Genomic DNA, 21,972 nt, shown 5'->3' with positions numbered 1-21,972 from the left:
GAAATGGAACCTCAGCAATCATTTCAAAGAGTACCAATTTATCACCTTCAATTATGACTCCCTGGCCCCCTTGACCACTTTACATATTTACCCTTGTTCTCGGAATTTTTTCTTACCAAATAGTTTATTCAGTAACAGCTTTATCCCCTCTTTTCTGACTCATCTAATCAAAACGCAGTTGCTGAGAGAATCTCCCTTTGCATTATATAAGAAATAGACATATATAAAGCTTAAGCTCGAAATACTATCAATAATTTGCCGAACTCACAATGAACCACCAGTTTCAATTTGGCACAATTATTAAAATGAGCAAGTATGTGCTAGTCCTAAGCTTATTTTTCTTTCAATTTTTCACAACCTACGTGACTGCACAGGTGCCAGGTAGTTCACCTCTATCAGATAGTCCTTATGCAGACCTGATACGTTGCCTGGGTGATGAAGTCGCCAAATATAACTATACTAATAATACTAGTCCTGTCGAAATATGCCCAGCTGATGCTTTCAGGGATCTTGATCTTGAAGGCTATGACGCCCGTTTATGTCGTTGCTGGTCTAAAACTCCACCAGACATGTTCTGTCTAGTTTCTGGTAATAGCTGTGATACTTCTGATAGTGACGATATCTCATTGTACTCTGGTCCCATTGGTAACGGTTTGAAGTATGGCGTTTTATGAAATAATTATACCAAGCTATGCTGGAAAAACAGGCAGAATATCTGCAGAGCTAGCAAAGTCAAGCAACAATTATTATATAGCACCGCTGTAGAGAGTATAGATAAGATACATAATAGGAACAAGCGGTTGATTTTCAGAATTATTTAAAATTATTTTTAAGGCATGCATAGTCATTTAGTGCGTCATTACTATAAGTGCAGATGCACAGATTAATAAACAAAGTAGATTTTCTAGATAACTCTCGTGACCCCTAATTCTTCTACAATCGAGATACAACATCTACCGCTTTCATTATAGTAGCTAGCATATTAAGAAATGTCACAGGTTTAACCTACCTTAAATGAAACAATTGGTACATTATTTCAGTGTGCTTTTTCTTTTACAATAGAGATAATTTCCATCCGAAGAAAAATTGAAAAAAAATGAAAAACTTGGTGTGATATATAGTATAATATATCAATCATACTGCTTGAATAGTGAAAAAAATACCAATCACCATAACATTCTTCTCTGTAGTTGATAGATATCGTTTTGAAGATCGAAGAATTACACAGGTCACAAGTAAGGATGTCGGAGTTCAATATCACAGAAACTTATCTACGGTTTCTAGAAGAAGATACTGAGATGACAATGCCGATCGCTGCAATTGAAGCATTAGTAACATTGTTAAGAATAAAAACACCAGAAACTGCGGCAGAAATGATTAATACGATAAAGAGCTCCACGGAGGAACTTATTGAATCCATTCCAAACTCAGTATCTCTGAGAGCCGGTTGTGATATTTTTATGAGATTCGTCTTAAGAAATCTTCATTTATACGGTGATTGGGAGAACTGTAAGCAACATTTGATTGAGAACGGCCAACTTTTCGTTTCAAGAGCCAAAAAATCTCGTAACAAAATTGCTGAAATAGGAGTAGATTTCATAGCCGATGATGATATTATCTTGGTACATGGCTATTCAAGAGCAGTATTCTCGCTATTGAACCATGCAGCAAACAAGTTTATTAGATTTAGGTGTGTGGTGACAGAATCAAGACCAAGCAAGCAGGGGAACCAGCTATATACCTTACTTGAACAAAAGGGCATACCTGTGACACTTATTGTCGATAGTGCAGTTGGGGCGGTAATTGACAAAGTCGACAAAGTGTTTGTAGGCGCAGAAGGTGTAGCAGAATCAGGTGGTATTATAAATCTTGTAGGCACTTATTCAGTGGGTGTTTTAGCACATAATGCAAGAAAACCATTCTATGTGGTCACTGAAAGTCACAAATTCGTTCGTATGTTTCCATTGTCTTCCGATGACTTGCCTATGGCTGGCCCTCCTCTAGATTTCACACGTCGTACAGACGACTTGGAAGATGCATTGCGTGGGCCCACTATCGACTACACCGCACAAGAATATATTACTGCATTGATCACAGACTTGGGTGTTCTAACTCCAAGTGCAGTTTCAGAAGAGTTAATCAAAATGTGGTATGACTAAAAAGAGATAGGAATATAAGGGTTTATGTATGCAATAAGATAACAGGAACGAAGGAATAAGCACAAGAGCATCCTTTATATAAACTCATGTCACATATTGTACTTCCTTTGATAATGCATTGTGTAGTTCAAACTAAGTTATCTATATAATCCTCTTGTTTTTCTAAGGCAATCAAGGTTTTACCTTCGGCTTCCTTCACGACAGTTTCTTTAAATTGCTCAAACGTACCTTCTGCCCAGGTCAATTCAAGATTAGCCTCTTCATCAGCCACTTTGTGTGCCAGCAGGGAACCAGTGAGTCTATTCTGTGAAGGGTCGTTCACGCTCTTCACAGACATAGTGACCACTTGAGCACGTTGTGACGTAGGATTGGGGTTCCTCTTGGCGTCTTCCTGTTTTCTTGTTAAATTTACGTCATCAATGTACTTGAAAAATGGCTTCAGTTGCGCTATCCTCTCAACAGGCACCAAATAGACCTGCATATCTTTGACAAAAGCAGCGTACTGGCCGTTGTTCTCCACACCCACGCCCTTTAATGTCTGGACATTGACACCGCTCCAATCGCTTTCAGCCTTATCCTTATTATAGAAGGCCTCCTCATCCAATGGGATATCTATCTCCCATAAATGCGACTTGGATTTATATCTCGCCGCAGAGATGAACGGATGCTCAGCAGGCTTGCGCCCGATCAACCTTGGTCTATTTGCGTATTGAAACACGTGTAGTGACTCGTCGTTACCAGAGATATTCAATGGGAACTCCTCAACTATCGGGTCTTCCTCTTCCTCTTCCTCTTTCTCTTCATCTTCACCGCAAACTTCTTCAGATTTTACTTGTTCTTGTTCTTGTTGCTCTTTTTCAGGTCCATTAGCAACAGCACTGCTTGTTCCGTTCTCTTCCGCTGTCATGTCAACATCGTTAGATTCGTCCTCAACATCAGCACGATCCTGCGTCCTATCTTCCTCCTCCTCTTCTGTTACAAACAACTTATTATCGACACTCATATATAATACCAGCCTATTGCACTTTACCTATACTGCTTCAGCCAGATCATCCCAGCTCATCTCTCACTCTATTCACAATGTACAGTTCTTTCTATTTTTCATTTTTTCTTCAATATTGTCGTCAGAATATTCCCAAAAGCCCTAAATAAACACAACATTTTCAAGATAACCTACCCATTAACAATATTTTACCCTAGAAAAAATAATGAAAACCCCTATCACATTAGGTTCCTTTTGTTCTCGAAAAATTTGCGATGAGCTTGAAAAAGTAAAAGGTAGGTACATGTATGGGGAGCATTTGTAATTTAAGAAAGTATGACTGTTTAAATCCTTTCTTTCTAGGATGATTCAGTCGATTGAATACATTTATCTCAACAATTTCAACCAGAATGAGTGACGATGATTCTATGCTATTGAACTTTACTACTAATGATGATGCTACAGGAAGCTCTTATAAGCAAGCTGCGAGGGTGACAGGTGGTCGATGGAAAGATAGAAGAAGAATGAAGATGAAGCTAGAGGGCAAGACAGCCTCGAAAAAAAGAAGATCAAACAGTACGGGTGAACAAGGGTCAGTTCCTGGAAGAGGTGGGAATTCTAATAGAAAAATCCATAAAGACAACGTTACTAGATCAGAAGATCAGGAAAAGCTTAAAAGTAGAAGTGCGCACAGTGCTCAGGGAAGGAATTTACCAGCAGACTCTCAGTTTGTCTCCTCTTTGTTCACATCCAACAGAGAGATCACAACTGCTGTTAACACTAATATTCATGATGAAAATGTTGTCATTAATCCGTCTAACGCACCATTGAAAGGTGACATGTTTGCGTCTCTAGGTGTTTCTGATGTTCTCGTTTCTCACCTGGAGCAAAAAATGCGTATTCAAAAGCCTACTAGCATTCAAAAGCAAGCCATTCCTCAGATAATTCATAATGCGGGGAGAAATGATTTCTTCATCCATGCTCAAACAGGTTCAGGGAAGACTTTATCATACCTCTTACCCATAATATCCACTATTTTAAATATGGAAACCCGTGTTGATCGTACTTCTGGTGCGTTTGCCTTGGTTGTTGCGCCCACACGTGAACTGGCGTCACAAATATACCATGTTTGCTCTACTCTTGTCTCGTGCTGTCACTTTTTAGTCCCATGTTTATTGATTGGTGGAGAACGTAAGAAATCGGAAAAAGCTAGGTTGCGTAAGGGTTGTAATTTCATTATTGGTACACCAGGTCGTATTTTGGATCATCTGCAGAATACAAAAGTCATTAGGGAGCAATTGAGTCAATCTTTGAGGTACATCGTATTGGATGAAGGAGATAAGTTAATGGAATTGGGGTTTGATGAGACAATTAGCGAAATTATAAAGATTGTTCATGATATTCCTATTAGCTCAGACAGATTCCCCAAGCTACCCAACAAGTTAGTACATATGCTATGTAGTGCCACGCTAACTGACGGTGTTAACAGGCTAAGAAACGTGGCCTTGAAAGATTACAAATTGATTAGCAATGGTACCAACAAAGACGCTGACGCTGTAACAGTAGCACCCGATCAGCTGTTGCAGAGAATTACTATTGTTCCACCAAAATTACGTCTTGTTACTTTAGCTGCTACTCTGAACAATATTAGCAAAGATTTCATTTCTACCGACCCACAATCTAAAACGCTGCGTACAATTGTATTCGTGTCATGTTCAGACAGTGTCGAATTTCATTATGATGCATTTTCCGGTAGTGATGGACACCATAGAAATTTAACAGGTGATTCTGTCAGACTACTGACAAAGGGGAATACCATGTTTCCCTGTTTTTCAGATTCTAAGGACCCTAATGTGGTGATTTATAAATTGCACGGTTCTTTGTCTCAACAAACAAGAACCTCCACATTGCAGCATTTTGCTCGTGATAATGAAACCACTATGGGAAAACATTTAATCATGTTCTGTACAGATGTGGCAAGTAGAGGTCTAGACCTTCCCCAAGTTGGGTCTGTTATTGAGCTGGACCCACCATTTGCTGTTGAAGACCATTTGCATAGAGTGGGCCGTACCGCACGTGCTGGTGAGAAAGGTGAAAGTTTGTTATTTTTACTTCCTGGTGAAGAAGAAAAATATATGGACTACATCCAGCCTTATCATCCAATGGGATGGGAATTAATTAAGTTTGACAAAGAAATACTAATGCCCGCTTTTAAAGATGTAAATGTCAATAGAAATGACAAATTCATTAGAAAAGATGACAAATCTTCCAAGAATAAAGATGGGGATGAGAAAGAATATGAGTGGGATACTAACGCCACAACATGGCACTTGAATATAGAAAGAAGAGTAGTAGGTGATTCAGCATTCAAAAACTTAGCTGTTAAAGGTTTCATTAGTCATGTGAGGGCTTATGCAACACATATATCGCAAGAAAAGAAGTTCTTCAACGTGAAATTCTTACATTTAGGTCATTTAGCCAAAAGTTTTGGGTTGCGTGAAAGGCCTAAGGCTATGGGATTGCAAAGTAGTAAGGATGGCAACAGCGAAAAGAAGCCAACCAAGGAAAACTCTAAAAATAAAATGTTTCGCATGGCTCGTATGGCGGAGAAGCAAATAGCAAGTGAATTCAACTACTAAATAGACAGGACTAGCATTCTGTACCTATAGGAAGTTTGTATATTAATATAGTAAAAGAAAGTTTTGAAATAAAAAGAAAATGAAATGAATGCCCGCTTTATCATGAATTATATAAACTTTTACTGTTAACTAAAGGACAGCAAGAATATTTTGTTCGACTGAAGCGTCAGCGTTTTGATCGACTTGAACTCTTGACTTCAAGTCATAACCTTTGTTCTTTCCTTCTCTTTTACTAGTTGGTTGTACAGCATCCGTACTCCTTTTCACATACGTAGGTCTATCGAATTGTTTCTTATCACGTTCATAATCCCATGTTTTGGACTGTAAATTTGAATGCTCCATGGTTTTCGTCCTATTTATTTCGGTTTTTAAGGCATGTATATGCTTGAGATCACTGATGTCTTCTTCGTCACTTATATCGTTTATATCATCATCTGAATCAGCAATTACGTTGTCTGTTTCCTTGGGCACCTCTGTCATTGTAACTTTACCGTTGGAACCTATATTCATGCTTACAACATATTTTTCGCGCCTGCCATTACGTTCTCTTTCCACTTTTTCCCATTTTCTCAAGTTACGTTGCTGTTTCTTTAACGCAAGAGCCCTTTCTCTTGTACTGCCCCATAACCCAGCCTCCTGGTTCATGTCAAAGTCACTAGCATTATCAATGATTTTTGTTCTTTCCGCAGAAGTGTCTTGGAAATGTAGTAGTCTATCTAGCCGTTCTTGTGCGGCTAACAACTCTGGGTTTTCTGTCACCGTATCACCCTGTTCCTCTAATTTATCCTCGTATTTTTTATCAACCTCTTGTTTCTCCTGTAATTTCAACACTTCATTACGCTTTCTCTCTCTTTCTCTTTTTCTTTCTATGAAATCGAATAGTTTGTCTTGTTCAGCAAATAGATTTTTACCCATACCTGAAGTTATCTTGTAGTTTTTTGTCTTCTTCTTTGGGACGTTAGTACTATTTGAAACATTAGATGATGATGATGATGGGTCGTTCAACTCGTTTTTCTCATGATTTAAAATTTTTACCATCTGCATCCTTTCATCATCAGAAATCAACGGTTTATGACAGTGGCCACATTTACCTCTATTCAATCCCTCTATAACACAAACTACTTTGCCACAGTAAAGACAGTTTGGTGCTACGTCAAAAACCGGATGTCTTGTGCCTTGACAGTTACAAGTTTTAGAAGAATCGCTATCTCGGAGCTCTAGCATTTTAATGGCATCATCGATTTCTTGCAAGGACTGTAATTTTTCCCTAGATTTGGGCACTTTTTTCTCCTTCCTGGACTGTGATTGTTTGCTTTGATCAGATGAATGTACAGCGGATTTCATTGCTGAACTTTTTCTCTCCTCCTTTATGTTTTTTGGTTGCTTATCTCTACTGTCATTGATATGCTTATTAGTGAGATGTTTTGGTGCATTTTTGGATGCAATTGGGACAGTTTGTTCCATATGTACCGGTTTTGTTTTCCTTTCCTCTTTCTTATCAGATTGATCTAACAGTTCATTGAACATCATTACAAATTCAAAAGATAGATCTTCGTGTCCCAGAAATTCCAAAAATTTTGAAGCAATCTGTTCTGGGTTACTAGAAGATGTGCTCAGCACCTGTTCGCACAACGCTTTTACATCGGATTCTTCTAGTGGCAATATTTGCGGAACTTTTTTAACTGCATAGTCAATAGCCTGCTGCCTTGTCATTATCAAGAATTATGGCCAACTCAGTCTTATAATTATACACCTTCCCTTTTCACGAACTATGACCAGTCCGATGCCAACAACCTGCTGTTCAACTCTTTCCTCTTCTTTCTTGCTGTAAGTAGTTTAATATCGGCACGATACCCGGAAAGCGAACGTCATTGGAAATATTAGAGCAAATCTCATAAGTGAATGCAACTTTCAAAAGATCTGTGCTTAGACGAGCAGTAAGGCTGGTTAAATTAAGTTATGTTTGGTCGCAGCATAACTATGGTATAGAATTTAAACTTATTATGGCGATCAAGAAAAGAAATAAAATCAGGTTACCAGGAGGTCCCCCTAATGAGCTTGAAGTTGATGCTTCTGTTCATCGGTCAATGCAGCAACTAAAGCCCGGAACGTTGAACGATTCGGATGATGATGATGATGATAATGACATGTTTGATTTGCAACCAATAAAGTTTAAGAAAGTGCCCAAACGCGATATTACTTTTGATGCTGAACAAGCAGCAAAGGAGGATGATTCACATTATAAAGGTCTATACCAACCAAAAAATAATATTAATACATTGAAGAAGAACAAAGACGATTTGTTGGTTCTTAATATGGAAGACTTGATGGAAGGAGGTCAGCAGCTATTAAAAAATTCATCAGAGGTAATCGATGGTTTAGAAGGCGAGCATACTATTAGTATACCAACTCGTGAAGAAATTGTAAAACTAAAGACACAAAAAGCAATATCTAGAAGGAACATTACTAAAAGTGATGTTGTAAGCGAAAAAGATTACGTAAAGCTGCTAGACAGCGAGGATAAACGTGAACTTATGGAGACAATCAAATCGAATGGTGGTCTCAAACGCATAAATGAGAAAGAGATTGAGAACTTTAGTGATGATGACATGCAAGGCTTTCATGATGAAAAACTGGCCCTCACTGATAATCAAATTGCTATTCAAAAAGATTTCAAAAGAAAAATCATTGAGGAAGCCTTAAGTGATGCGCCGCATAGAGCCAATGAAGAATGGGAAACGCAGCTTTTGAGCAAGGGTAATATACATAAATCTGATGAAAAAATCATCACACCTTTACCAATACTTTTTCCTGACAATAAGGAAACCGGAAATAACACTGAAGGAATAAGTGAGATGGTTTCGAAAATTCGTTTACAAAGGAAAAAGGTTGAAATGAGATTGCAAGCTTTAGAAAAGGCAAAAATTGATCTGGAAAATTCAAAGGCGAACATAATAAACAAGCTTATGGACAATTGAAAGTTCTTTTGTTGATATTTTTCATGACTGAACTATTTAAAAAAAAATGTTTCTTATTAAAATGATACGGATATATAAATAAATGATTTATATTTGTATAGGTATATTAGAAAACGACCGACATGCCGCAAACTTTAAACGGAAGGCAGAGAATAAAGGCAGATGTTTTATTGGAAAAAAGAAAAATAAACAATTACTTTTTCTTTTCACGAAATGCCTTCTTAAAATCGTCCATCACACAATTTTCACTAGCAACATTTACAGAATAGCCTGTTGGATCTACGTGGTTTTTGGCTACTTCCCAATCAAATTTAGAATCTGATGACATTCTAGGATCATAAAATGCGGTGATATCCACCGAAGACTCCATTGTGTCTTCATTATCAGCAAGTCTGTTGTTAACATTTGGTTGTATGATGTTATCATTGATTTTGAGAATTGGTAGTTTCTTATTGTAGTTTGATGATTGGTCCTTTGTAAGGGCATCTTCGTTACCATTACCTAGCATTTGACTTATATCGTTAAAATGTTGATTATTTTGTCTTATTGTGCTAGGCAATACTGATGCGGCATGCAGACTGGTACGATTTTTCTTTCTCCCGTCAAGGCTCATATTTAAAGACTGCAAAATAGGAGTGTGGGAATTCACATTCTCACTGGAAGCACTGTTTAACAATTTGAAGTTGAAACCAGATGCAATATCGCCATCATTATCGTCTTCGTCGGACAAGTCATTAATTTGTGACCAACCATTGAAGGAATCCTCCTCAATACTCGCCAGTGTTTCCCTGGATTTATTCAACTTGAGTTCTGGAATTCGAGATGAGTTTGTGTCATAGCATGGTAAATCAATACCGTCAGCCTGTAATACATCGAGATATGATGGGGGTTCTGTAGGAATAACGTTTGCATCGGCCGCGCTACGCTTGGCTTGATCAAAATCAAAATCTGGAGGGGGTGAATTTGATAATGGTTGATAATTGAGTATTGGTGATGTAATGGGCGACAATGGTAAAGCCTGAGGGGAAGTTAATTCTCTTGGGATTTGGTTAGGTTTGTAAATATTCGCGACTAGCTGTTTGGATGCGAAGACATTACTGCTTTCAGCGTCTTTCTTGGAATCGTTATCCGGGTTGATTTTCTCCACACTTTCAGTTCTATTACGTACAACCGGAAGGTCAGAAGGTATTCTAATGTTGGTCTTCTGGACATTTGGAGAGAGAACTGGGGATGAGAGAACTTCTTTTGGAAAAAAAAAATTCGAGTCATGATGACCTGCATAACTTTGTTGATCTACTGTTGGTGTGAAGTTGTCACTAGTATTTCGATACTGGAAATGACTTTCATAGCTTGGTAGTAATGTATTCGCATGTGAGCATAGTTGATTTAAAATGTGAATTGGAGAATCAATAGTTATTTCGAAGTGTTTTCTATTATCTCCGTACTTCTTGGAAAGACGAAGACAGATTTTTATCCAATGATGGGCTTTAATTTTATCATAGTTGGTATCAGGGTGTAATCGTATACTATTTGTGAATTTACTTGGGATAAACACTTCGAACTGGAGATCTTTATTGACTAGATCGCCCGATTTTTCATCCAGCAAAATGTTTCCTCTATTTTTAGCTTTCAAAGGATTGGAACCGGCAGGTATATGAGGCAGTTTCGGACCATTATGTTCGGCTAAGAGAAACTTTTTAGTTGGCTCTAATCTACGAGCCTTATCATGATTCCCGTTACTACTACAAGTGTACTCTATAGACTCGGTTAGATAAACTCTAATCCGATGTAGAGTAACTTTATCTAAGGGAGCGAAATGGAAATCGATGGGCAAAAACGCATTCAAAACAATCTCCTTTGAAAATATTACCACGTCGTAATGAAGAAGGTCCTTCCAATCCTTAGAAATCGCAATAGCTTCAGTCTCTTCTACGGAACCCTCAGAGGGAAGTCTTACGACCTTAATGGGTAATTGAGCATGTATGGCTGATTTAAATGTGCCAAACCGATCTATATCGATTGACAATTTATACTCCACCGATCCGAAGTTCGCTCTTATACTTTCAGGATAAGATTGTGATATTGGTTGTTCAAAGGTGTAAATATAATCGCCCGGCCGGAAGATAAAAACCTCTTTGGCATCTTTGGACAAGGTAAGATAATTGTCTTCTTGATCCAGGCTTGGAGAAGCACCATTATTACTGAATGTCCTTGTAAATAAATCAGATATGAAGGTATGAGGGGACAAGGCGTTACCATGGAAATTTGCGGGCACTGATCCTCTTCGACTGGATGATGGTTCTGGTGTCTTTTGAATAACCGACAGTTTACTGTCATCATTACAATCATCATGCGATGCTGACTTATTACTCAAGTTATCCGATGAGAGTGAGTTGTGTCCATATGCATTCAGACTCAGATTGCTATTATCTTTGGGGGGGCCAGTGTTTGGTGAAATATATACTGAGGCACCACTTTTTTCAAGTAGATAATTTTCATCGCTTAGGGATGGGCGATTAGACGATTTATTTGAACTGTGATCCTCCAAAGTGAAAGAGTTCATATAATCATCCGCTTGATAAAATGGCCAGGTATGATTAACAACCGTTTCAACATCTGAAAACTCTTCTCTCTTTGGTGGTATACCCTCTGGCCATTCTGTTCTGGATACTCCTTTGAACGTTATTGATATACTTTTTAACTTATTAGGCTTCAATACTCTGACAATAAGAGACCCTCTTAAGATACTGGGTGCTATTTCAGACAATCCGTTAGTTTCAAATCCTTTCAAAAACACTATGGGTTCGGCGAGCTTGACAAAGACTTGCAGTGTCGTTGTCTGCACCAATGGAACGGCATCTGGTGCAGCGTTTATATCTTGCTCCATTGGAAACACTGGAGCTACAGTATCATTTTCTGTATTAAATTGCAGCATGTAGTCATAGAGGAGGAAGGAATATGGAATAGAAGTCGAGGCTACTCGTGCAGAGAAACGGAACTTTCTGTTGCTTTCTTCCCTGTTGGTTTTGTCTCTTCTTATTTTTAACGAGTTGCTTCATTTTTGATAAGATGGGGATAACGAAATAAGACAAAAGAGTCAATATTTGGTACTTCGCTCAAAGAGGTAAAAGGGCGGCGCTACTATATACCTGTATGTATATCTGTATGTATATGCGTATATGTGTATATACCCGTTGGGAGAGCATCCAACAAGAGTATATGTATAATAGTACGGCAACTACGGCCCAACATGAGCCGTTTGAGAGTGCTTGCTGATCAAGAAAGAAGGAAACTTGGTTTATGCTACTAAATACACGCACACAAAGGGAATGCTCGATTAAAACCACGATACATCACTATGAATCACAGTTCCTTGATTAAAGATTCCACGGTTTGCTTCAGCTTACCAACTTTGTCTTCATTAGCGTTTGTAATCTCTTTGAGAAGATCGTTGACTTTTATTAGGTCGTAATAATTTTCGTAAATAGTATTTTTTATAGAATTGTTTGTCTCAGTTTCCTTTCCCAATAGCTTGTTATGAATCTGTACTAGCCTTTTAAAAGGCAGGTTTCCTATCTCTTCATTGGTATCTTCTGACTCCTCCTTGGGGTCCTCTTCAGCTACTTTCAATTCGTCCTTCTTCGCCTGTTTTTCCCTGTTTCCTTCAGCATTTAAGTTTCCAGCCGCAACTTGTCCCTCGTCAGAGTGAGACTTATTGGCTGTTCCTTCTATTTGTGCATCTTCTTCACCCTTGTTTGGTTCATTCTTTAAGTTATAGAATTCTCTTAAGAGCAGTCTTCTATCTTTGTTCAGGCTGCTGACTCTGAGAGACTTCTTGTGACTGATCTGTTCTGCCATTTGTGCTCGATATACACTCTTGATCCCGTCTCAATGCAATACGCCTCTTCTGTGCAGTGCCTCATCTGTACGTACTGCTTACTGTCTCTTGTTTCCACGCAGCGAAAATTCGATGATTCCTCGTATAAAGCATATCGAACCTAAATCATCACAAAAAGGACCATCCTATAATGGACTCCAGCCACAACAATACACTCATTATTCAAGTGGCACATAATTTTACAACTCGAATATAAATAGTTTTTGGATATAGGAAAGGAATTGGCAGAAACTATGAGACTTTCGTTTGGTAAACAGCGTTATCATGGCGGAACCACGGTGGCATTGAATGAACAAGGCGTTTCCGATTCCTTGCACGCTGCGCAAGCTATCTTTCAAAACCATTCCAGCGAGGGCAGTAGACCGTCTCCTCCATTTACAGTGCATACCAATGCTCAAATAAGGTCACCAGAGCCTTCGCTACAAAGGCCTAGACAGAAGCAAGAACAAAAGAAGGCACGGATACGAACAAAACAGATTCCCAAGATCAAAACGACAGCGCCCAATGGTATCGAGTTGTCAAGAAAACAAACTTCAAAACCCGCAGATAGAGATAATGTTGGTACTGCACAAATGGCCGCGGCTTTAGCACATTCACAATCCAAACTTAACTCAGACAATAATCAGCCTCATTCTTCAACATTGGATACATCAAGAGTATTGGAAACTCCAAATCTGAGTGGTTTGCTCAGGATTCAATCCCATTCATCATCGGGAAACACTTCTAATGAATCATTGACGCTTGCCCAAAGAACTGCTGATAACAGATCTCAGGAAAACTTGTTTAGTCCGTTTAGTTCTAGTGAAAGGCTGTCCTCGAGCTCTACGGAACCTGCGACTAATAAAGATGGCAAGAAAGCTCTACTCAAACGTCGGCCTTCTCCTCCCTTGCAGACATCAACCGTCGATAATGGTCTCCTCCATGAAACTGAAAATATGTCGTCAGTCAGTATCGATTCGAGGCATAGTCTAAATCTAGACACTTCAGACGTTATTTCAAATAGGTCTCAAATGAGTCTATCTCAGACAATTAACCAACTTTCGTTATATGAATCAGAACCATCCATTGCAAGCTCAAGTACTACGACGACGACGAATAACCAGGGAAGCGGGTTGCCCAACTTGGTTCCGAATTACTCATCCGATATGAGAAAGAAGAAGCTGGTCAATAAGTTCAAACAGAAAGTTTTTGGCGCTAAGCCTAACCACACACCTTCACAATATGAAGGGGATGCGACTAATGAAGAGTTAGGGCAACATGAGCAACAGTCAAGTATGAAATTCAAGACAACACTGCGTAAAACCTCTGTAAGCGCAACCCCTGAAAACAATCATACGTACTCGCAACACGCAAGAAATGTAAGGTATAAATACAATTCTGCAAACGACACTTATGATATATATAGCGATACTGACTCTGATTCTGGGTCTGATCAGGATCAAGGTACTCTAACCAAGCCGCGTAAAAGAGATAGATTTAAAAGAAAGATTAAGAACTCTGCCAATAAAACAACACATCATAGGCCTATTCACCGTACAAGGAATCGAAAATTTAATGAGGATAAGCCTTGGAAATCCCATACAGATATAACATTCGTCACGGACAATGAAAGAAAGCGTTACGAAAGCATGTGGGTGAGCAACAGACACCGCCATCTGGACCTGTTAAGTTGGTGGCCTACATTGAACAATGAATCTGTAGTAATCAACACTTTACCAGAGGATGGATTGATCTTGAATATCATAGTCTGCGATATATGGAAGCGGTCCAACTTACCGGATAGTCTGTTGGCAGAAATTTACACTAAGGTAGACACAAGGAAAGATGGTACGTTAGATAGAAAATCTTTCATTGTGGGTATGTGGCTGGTCGATCAGTGCCTCTATGGCAGGAAACTGCCCAACGTTGTCGAACAATGCGTATGGGATAGCGTGGATAGATATGCTTCGACTACCGTAGTGCCAGTGAGTACGCTCAAGGCGATGGCTAAACAAAAGAAAAAACAAATGAAAGAAGAAATCAAGAATATCAAGAAGGAAAACCGAGTAGTTCTCATAGACCACAATAGCCCATCGTGACATGTAATTTGAGCGTGACTCGCAGATTATACAGATAGACGGAAACATATATATAAATATATATATTGTTCATGATTATCCTATTCGCTACTAACAAGGACATATCAACTATCACATAAAGAGACTTCTTTGTGATAGAAATAGTTTTTGTCAAAAGAGGTAAGTCAGTCTTCACTATTCTATTGTTATTCCGGGGCTTTTTGCTTTCTTTCCTTTTTCTCAAGGAAAGGGGGGTAAATTTGATTAACTAAAAAAGTGGCATAGTTGATAGAGGAAGTGGCCATTACATCTTGGTTAAGATGGCATTTTTCAGGTAATTGGCAGGCTTACTGTGGGTAGTGGATTATAAGATAACGAAAATGTTTAAAGTGTTCGGTTTCGGTGCAAAGGAGGAGGTTCCTGAGCTTTCACAGGAAGAAAAAACCAAAGCTATTTTGAAACAAGCTCATGATTTTGAGCAAGCATTACGTGCAATGGATTACGTCTTGGACGATAACGCTGATGAGGGATTGGCTTTATTAGATGAGAGTGATGCTAAAGAAGCTTCAGATCAAACCATTAATGCGTTGGCTCGTGGTGTCATTGAGTTTTTGGAGGCAACTTTAGGTTTCGAAGCTGAAGAAATGAAAAAGGCTTCTGCTACTTTGGCCAAGGCAGAAACTTTGTCCTTGAAAAGTAGAGAGAAGGCGCAGAAGGTTGGATTGAAGAGTAGTTCTCTATATCCTCCTGGGACGGTTTATGCAGTGACTTATACGGAATCATGCCTTTTGCATGCACTTTTGATGATCTTCAGTGAAAGTATGATGGAAGCAGCCAAGGCGATCTTAAAGCTCAGAAAATCGTACTACATGTTACAAGAAATTTTGGAAACTATCAAAGCTGCCAATAAGGAAAAGAAACAAAAACTGTCTTCTGGTGATGATAAAGAATCCACGCCAGCTACATTTATAAGTGGCGGTGATGCGTTCAATTCTGTTGATATACCTTACAAACTGACCCCTGAAGAACAAAAGGATAAAGATCTTTTACAGTTTGCTGAACAAATACATAGTATGAGGACCGAAAGATTGTCTGGTGCCCACATCGGTAACTCTCCGGCAATTAATAGATTGAGAAGTGAGCTGGGATTGCAAGCAATGGAAGATTTGCCAAAGAAGGAAATAACTGATCATCAAGTTCTTTCGAGTGAAATAGATTTAAGTCAAGCCACAATTGATGAATTCGTCCATTCTGGTGTCAATTTATGTTTTGGTATTCTACAAGTCGTTATATCATTGTTGCCACCCGCTATTGGTGCAGTTCTTTCTGTAGTGGGCTTCAGAGGATCCAGAGAAGAAGGCCTGAGACTCGTTTGGAGATCCACCAAGCAAAGAAACGTCCATGGCTGTATTGGTTTGTTAGCTTTGATGTTTTACTACGATGGGCCTTTTCAGTTCACTGACGATGATTTTGATATTCCTGCAGCAGTTAAGGATTCTGGCAACAGTGATGATTCAGATGATGAAGATATGGACGGTCCTACGCTGTTGCATCCTGGAAAGATACTGGAAGATGCATTGCTGCAATCAAGAGCGCTATTCCCCAATAGTGCATTATGGCTTTTGAACGAGGCAAGGATGCTTTCTGGTAAGGGACGGTTAGAGGAAGCGGTTGCGTTGATGGATTCAATTGACGTCTCCCAAATACGGATGAGGCAAGTCAAGTCCTTGATGATTTTCGATCGTGCCATCACATTGATCCATTTGCACCAATACGACAGAGCCGCAGAAGATATTTTATCACTATTAGAAATCAGCGATTGGTCACATGCATTTTATACATATTTTGCCGGCTGTTGCTATCTAGAAAATTGGAGAATGTGCGAAATGGGGGCATTAAAGTCAGACAAGAAGGATGAATATCAAAGGAAGGCCGAAGAACTTATTTTCACATCAGTGGATTTGATAGGTAAGAAGACTTTCAAATCAAAGAATTTGCCATTAGATAGGTTTATACTGAGAAAAGTTGAGCAATTCAAAGCGAAGAAGGAGGAACTTGGAGTGGAAAATCCACTGGATGCTATCGCTACTTCGCCAGTTCACGAAATCGCATATTTCTATAATGGTTACAATAGAATGTCTGAAGAGCATTTGGAGTTAGCGAAGAAAATGCTAACGGAGTATAGAAACCCTGCTATTGAAGCACTAGATTCCGATCAAGAGTTAATCAAGGATCTTTTAGTTTCTTTGACATTAAGAAGATTGGGTTATATCCAAGAAGGATGTGATTTATTGGATGAAAAGGTATTACCTAAGTTCTTCTCTACGCAGAATGGCAAGGTGAAGTATATAAAGAAGACTGAAGATCCGTGGGCTTATCCAACTGCACTTTATGAACGTGCTCTATTCGCGTGGAAAATAAGAGGTATGGATGGTCTTTCAGAGAGTAAAGAATGGTTGTTGAGAGCTCAAGGCTATGCAGATGACTATGAGTTGAGTACTCGTGTAGGCATGAAAATCAAAGCAGCAATTGACCGGGTTGATCACTCGTTATAATGAGGTGTTGACCTTTTCTTGATTTTCTTTCCATTAGTTTTTCCCTTATTCGTTCTGCCGATATCCTCGTTAGTTTAAAAATGCTAAGTACTTGTTGAATATATATACCTGAAGTAGTTTAATTGTAAACTGTTTAACACTTTTCTAGCACCATGATCAGTCTTCTCCCTTGCGGATATAATTAGAACCCGATCTAAAAAAGTGGAAAGGAATATGAAGTTCTAAATATTGTGTTAGGTTTATGGAAGCTCTAACTTGGAAGTATTTCAGCCACACTATATAATAAGGTAATACAAACCTTTCTTTAAGTTTATTTGATTTGCTTTCAGCTATATTATCATACACTTTCTAAACGCCTTTGAAAATGAGTAGTGGTGGCGAAAACGATCATTTCTATAGTTTTGATGAAGGTGATTCCAGCTCTATTGAGCTTTATGAATCTCAAAATACATCTGAGTTTACCATACATGGACTAGTTTTTCCTAAATTGACTAGTGTGACAAGCCAAGAGTCAGAATTTGATATTAATGAAGATGAAGACGGAGTCGATACCATATACGACGGAATGCTGGATACTCCTATTACAAAAAACAGCAAAAGAATACTATGCGAAGGAAGCGTACCGAACCTCAATTATGAATGTTTAACGACCAAGGGTATTTTTGAAAGGATGCTTCAAAGAGTTGATCATTTACAACCCGTTTTTGCGATTCCATCTGCAGATATATTGATATTATTACAACACTATGATTGGAATGAAGAACGTTTATTAGAAGTTTGGACTGAAAAAATGGACAACTTGCTTGTAGAGCTTGGCTTAAGTATTACGGCAAATGTTAAGAAAGATAACGATCATAATTCACACTTCAGGGAAGTCGAGTTCAAAAATGACTTTACATGTATTATTTGCTGTGATAACAAAAATACGGAAACGTTTGCATTAGAATGTGGCCATGAATATTGTATTAGTTGCTATCGTCATTATATCAAAGATAAGCTGCATGAGGGAAACATTATTTCATGTATGGACTGTCCCTTGGCATTGAAAAATGACGATATAGATAAGGTGATGGGACATCCTTCGAGTAGTAAATTGATGGATTCTTCAATCAAGAGCTTTGTCCAAAAGCATAATCGCAACTATAAATGGTGCCCATTTGCTGACTGTAAATCCATTGTGCACTTACGAGATACATCTTCATTACCTGAATATACCCGTTTGCATTATTCACCCTTCGTCAAGTGTAATTCGTTTCACAGGTTTTGTTTCAACTGTGGATTTGAGGTTCATGCCCCAGCAGATTGTAAAATAACCAGTGCTTGGGTTAAAAAGGCTAGAAAAGAATCTGAAAATTTGAATTGGGTTTTGTCTCATACTAAAGAATGTCCTAAGTGTTCTGTCAATATTGAAAAAAATGGTGGTTGCAACCATATGGTTTGCTCAAGTTGCAAGTATGAATTTTGTTGGATTTGTGAAGGCCCTTGGGCACCCCATGGTAAGAACTTTTTCCAATGTACAATGTACAAGAATACTGAAGATAGTAAAAGTAAGAACGCTGAAGACGCCAATAAAACATTGAAAAAATATGCGTTCTACTATAGATTATTTAACGAGCATGAAGTTTCAGCCAAATTGGATTGGAACCTTGGACAAACAGTGGGTACCAAAGTTCATGCATTACAAGAAAGGATGGGCATATCATGGATTGATGGACAATTTCTTTCAGAGAGTTTAAAAGTGCTAAATGAGGGACGGACTGTGCTAAAATGGTCTTTTGCCGTGGCATTTTATTCGGATGCATCACATAATTTGACTAAGATTTTCGTCGATAATCAAATGCTTTTAGCTACCGCAGTGGAATTTCTATCAGAGTTATTGCAAATAAAAAACCCCGAAGTAATTATGAAACGAAGGCCAGAGTTTTATAATAAGGCTGGATATGTGGAAAATAGAACCATTGCTTTAATGGAGTGCGGTAGAGAACTGCTATGCAAAGGAATTTGTAAAGTTGTAGAGTGAATAACGTGTGGCATAGTTTGTTGTATTTATTTATTATTTGTACTAAGGAGTGCATTGTTATTGGAGTATAAACGTTGTTACATTTTTTGTATTTTCATTTATTTGAATCTGTATTTGGGGTTGAAATACTATTTATATACACAATATTGTTTTACTTCTGCCAAGTCACTATTCTTTCAAGAAGGGCTCAAAGTTCAAAATTGGAAGTAACGATTAGCGGTCGAACTGTATTTAAGTATCTGATTCTTCTTATTAGAGCTTCATAAATAAAATAGAAAATTAAGTTTTGATGAAGTGCTATCCTTTACCCTCTGTAAACCTATCTCATAATGTCCTTATTTCACAGTCAAGAATTTCTACCAACCGCTGGACTTCGAGTTTTCTTCTAGCATCTTCGATCCAACCTTCACAAACTTTATGAGGCCAGCCTTCTAGAGAGACAACTTCTTCTACAGCATCGTTGAGATTAGATACTCTTAAATTATCGCCAACTCTTGCATAAACAGAGTCAAAATCTGTGGCATCTGAGGGATTTCCTGTCTTTGTGAATAAGAAAAAGGAAAAAAATTTTGCACCCAGCTGCCCCAAAATACCAGAATTTGGTGGTAATAAAGAGGCTGTCTTGAAATCATCAGCCAGCAAGTTCCATCTGTTATAGATTTGTTCATTTGATAAGATATTTTTGCCACTACAAGTGGATTCTAGTTCATCTAAAGCTACACTTAGCAGCGATGGAGGGTTTTTCTTTGGTTCGCATTTGCACGATACTTTCTTTTCTTGGTTGTCGATCTTGCTAACTTTTTTGCAGCAACAGCGTTTGCCGTCGTTGCAACAAGATTTCTTATTGAAAGTGGAAAGAAGGCCGGAAAGAAGTTTCAATTTGGATACTTCCTTGTCAATATTCACATTTGGTAAGTTATTATTGTTGATCCTGGATTTGATCTCATCTACTTGGAAAGTCAATTGTACAAGAGCCTCGTTTTTACTCAAAATTTTACTTGATCTGTCAATAGATTTACTTAAATCGGTGACTTCAGAGTTTATTTCTTCTAAATGGGCTAATCTACCATTTCTTTCCTTTTCGATTTTGTCTTTAATAATTTTATTAAATTCTTTTACTTGAGTAATAGAGAGTAAGCCTACTTCATTAGCATGTTTGGCCTCTAGTAATTCTTCATTGGCCTTTAATTTTTCTTCCAGTTCTTTGTCTTTTTGTTTAGTCAAGTTTTCCTTAAACTCCTCTACTTCTTGTAATAGGTTTTTCTGAAGGTTTTTTTCAAATTCTCTTTTTGAATTTTCATATTGCGTGTTTAGTTCTGTAATTACATCAGATGTTCTTTGTATCATGTATTTGGATAAAGCCTCTTTCAATGTTTCGTTTAATTGAGATATATTCTCCAGTAATTCTTCGCTGGACTTTTTCATTAAATTGAAGTTTGTTTCAGGAATGGAGAGGTTTGAATCGTTCAAATTCTCGATGAGAACATTCAGGGAGCTTATGATTTCTTTTAGTTGCGGATCAGAATTGTCCGTTTCGATGTCCAGTGGTTTCAACGATAGAATCCTTTTCAATTCAATGTTTTTCCCTTTAGAATTGCGGGCTGACTGACTACTAGCCAATCCAGGGACTAGTTCTTTGCCCTTTGTCTTCAATTTGTCCCAGGAGTCTCCCAGAAACAAAGTTGGCCTATCATGATAATGTTCATATGTTTCTAGCAAATTCTCAGCAAAAGGAATTCTGTTGGAAAAAAAATCTCCGAATTTGTCATTTTTTTGTGAATATATAATACCTCCGGCGTAGAATGCTGTAACTGACAAAGTAATAGTCCAAAAAGTGTTGCGAAACTTATGTGAAGCTTTGGTTGATGTAACGGTAGTTCCTGTGTTTATGCTGGCTAAACCCCTCCTTAAAACATTGTGCCGAGAGGCAGTACTTCTTAGCATGATACGAATATTAGTTATCGAGAGATCCCAGCGCTTTTTTATGCTTTTTTTCTTCTTTTGTGGAGTATAGATTTCTCGAGAACAAGTTTAATTTTAACATTTTATTTTTCATTTTTTTGACAACCCTTAATTCCGATTCCCTCTAAGAAATTCGTTTTCTGATTTTATTGGTTCAATAATACAACTATACGTGTAAAGTGATTCAATACTACTTGCCTACTGTCACAGTGTATTGTTCTTGCCAAGTACATTATCCAAGAAGGAATTGGATGCGTTAATATTTTATAAGTATTGAGCAGATCTTATATTTGGCTGCATATTTTAGTTTAAAAGAGGTGACAGAGCAGCCGACAATAATATGGCTAGCTTTTTTGCCGGAGGATGTTCTGCTTTTAGTATTTGGAATATAATTTGTAAAATGTGCACGAATAGAGAGCATAAATGAGAAGGTCACCAAGAATTAATGTCTAAGAACATATTCAAGAACTGGTGATATAAAATTTTCGGTTTTTATGGCTTTTTTAAACCGAATATAGCAAGACAATTGAATAGAAGTTTGTGTGAACCGTTTTTGATCCTCTACAGTACTCTTGATTTAATTTTTACTAAATAAGATTGTTTTATATTTTGTTTACCAGACCATCAAATTTAGAAATAAGTATAAGAAGTAATCAATATGTTTGTGACTAAAAATCGATGATGCTAGTTGCTTCTACAAGTTCGATTGTTTTGCAGCATAT

General features: G+C 38.0%; 11 protein-coding genes across 11 annotated transcripts; 6 read left to right on the top strand and 5 right to left on the bottom strand.

The window, feature by feature from the left end:
- Window positions 1–1,241: 1,241 nt before the first annotated feature.
- On the top strand, window positions 1,242–2,159 carry GCN3 (translation initiation factor eIF2B subunit alpha; the record flags this gene model as incomplete). Its single annotated transcript, XM_056223936.1, has 1 exon — window positions 1,242–2,159. The coding sequence occupies one exon, from the start codon at window positions 1,242–1,244 to the stop codon at window positions 2,157–2,159; it is 918 nt and encodes a 305-aa protein (XP_056077904.1).
- Window positions 2,160–2,286: 127 nt separating this feature from the next.
- Window positions 2,287–3,162, bottom strand: RPC37 (DNA-directed RNA polymerase III subunit C37; the record flags this gene model as incomplete). Its single annotated transcript, XM_056223935.1, has 1 exon — window positions 2,287–3,162. One exon carries the CDS (start codon window positions 3,160–3,162, stop codon window positions 2,287–2,289), a length of 876 nt encoding a protein of 291 aa, XP_056077903.1.
- Window positions 3,163–3,551: 389 nt separating this feature from the next.
- Window positions 3,552–5,780, top strand: DBP7 (putative ATP-dependent RNA helicase; the record flags this gene model as incomplete). Its single annotated transcript, XM_056223934.1, has 1 exon — window positions 3,552–5,780. The coding sequence occupies one exon, from the start codon at window positions 3,552–3,554 to the stop codon at window positions 5,778–5,780; it is 2,229 nt and encodes a 742-aa protein (XP_056077902.1).
- A 129-nt stretch (window positions 5,781–5,909) lies between these two features.
- On the bottom strand, window positions 5,910–7,493 carry RQT4 (Rqt4p; the record flags this gene model as incomplete). The annotated part of the gene is made up of 1 exon (XM_056223933.1): window positions 5,910–7,493. The coding sequence occupies one exon, from the start codon at window positions 7,491–7,493 to the stop codon at window positions 5,910–5,912; it is 1,584 nt and encodes a 527-aa protein (XP_056077901.1).
- A 290-nt stretch (window positions 7,494–7,783) lies between these two features.
- Window positions 7,784–8,758, top strand: NTR2 (Ntr2p; the record flags this gene model as incomplete). Its single annotated transcript, XM_056223932.1, has 1 exon — window positions 7,784–8,758. The coding sequence occupies one exon, from the start codon at window positions 7,784–7,786 to the stop codon at window positions 8,756–8,758; it is 975 nt and encodes a 324-aa protein (XP_056077900.1).
- A 193-nt stretch (window positions 8,759–8,951) lies between these two features.
- ALY1 (Aly1p) lies at window positions 8,952–11,693 on the bottom strand (the record flags this gene model as incomplete). Its single annotated transcript, XM_056223930.1, has 1 exon — window positions 8,952–11,693. The coding sequence occupies one exon, from the start codon at window positions 11,691–11,693 to the stop codon at window positions 8,952–8,954; it is 2,742 nt and encodes a 913-aa protein (XP_056077899.1).
- Window positions 11,694–12,121: 428 nt separating this feature from the next.
- VPS51 (Vps51p) lies at window positions 12,122–12,616 on the bottom strand (the record flags this gene model as incomplete). Its single annotated transcript, XM_056223929.1, has 1 exon — window positions 12,122–12,616. The coding sequence occupies one exon, from the start codon at window positions 12,614–12,616 to the stop codon at window positions 12,122–12,124; it is 495 nt and encodes a 164-aa protein (XP_056077898.1).
- A 273-nt stretch (window positions 12,617–12,889) lies between these two features.
- On the top strand, window positions 12,890–14,734 carry IRS4 (Irs4p; the record flags this gene model as incomplete). The annotated part of the gene is made up of 1 exon (XM_056223928.1): window positions 12,890–14,734. The coding sequence occupies one exon, from the start codon at window positions 12,890–12,892 to the stop codon at window positions 14,732–14,734; it is 1,845 nt and encodes a 614-aa protein (XP_056077897.1).
- Window positions 14,735–15,093: 359 nt separating this feature from the next.
- On the top strand, window positions 15,094–17,268 carry SMKI11G2260 (uncharacterized protein; the record flags this gene model as incomplete). The annotated part of the gene is made up of 1 exon (XM_056223927.1): window positions 15,094–17,268. The coding sequence occupies one exon, from the start codon at window positions 15,094–15,096 to the stop codon at window positions 17,266–17,268; it is 2,175 nt and encodes a 724-aa protein (XP_056077896.1).
- A 364-nt stretch (window positions 17,269–17,632) lies between these two features.
- Window positions 17,633–19,288, top strand: HEL1 (E3 ubiquitin-protein ligase HEL1; the record flags this gene model as incomplete). The annotated part of the gene is made up of 1 exon (XM_056223926.1): window positions 17,633–19,288. One exon carries the CDS (start codon window positions 17,633–17,635, stop codon window positions 19,286–19,288), a length of 1,656 nt encoding a protein of 551 aa, XP_056077895.1.
- A 324-nt stretch (window positions 19,289–19,612) lies between these two features.
- On the bottom strand, window positions 19,613–21,232 carry MIC60 (Mic60p; the record flags this gene model as incomplete). The annotated part of the gene is made up of 1 exon (XM_056223925.1): window positions 19,613–21,232. One exon carries the CDS (start codon window positions 21,230–21,232, stop codon window positions 19,613–19,615), a length of 1,620 nt encoding a protein of 539 aa, XP_056077894.1.
- Window positions 21,233–21,972: the final 740 nt, after the last annotated feature.

The sequence above is a fragment of the Saccharomyces mikatae genome (genome assembly GCF_947241705.1).
Source record: "Saccharomyces mikatae IFO 1815 strain IFO1815 genome assembly, chromosome: 11".
Lineage (NCBI taxonomy): Eukaryota > Fungi > Ascomycota > Saccharomycetes > Saccharomycetales > Saccharomycetaceae > Saccharomyces > Saccharomyces mikatae.
Note: the sequence above shows the minus strand (reverse complement) of the source record. Positions and strands in the feature narration are given on the sequence as shown.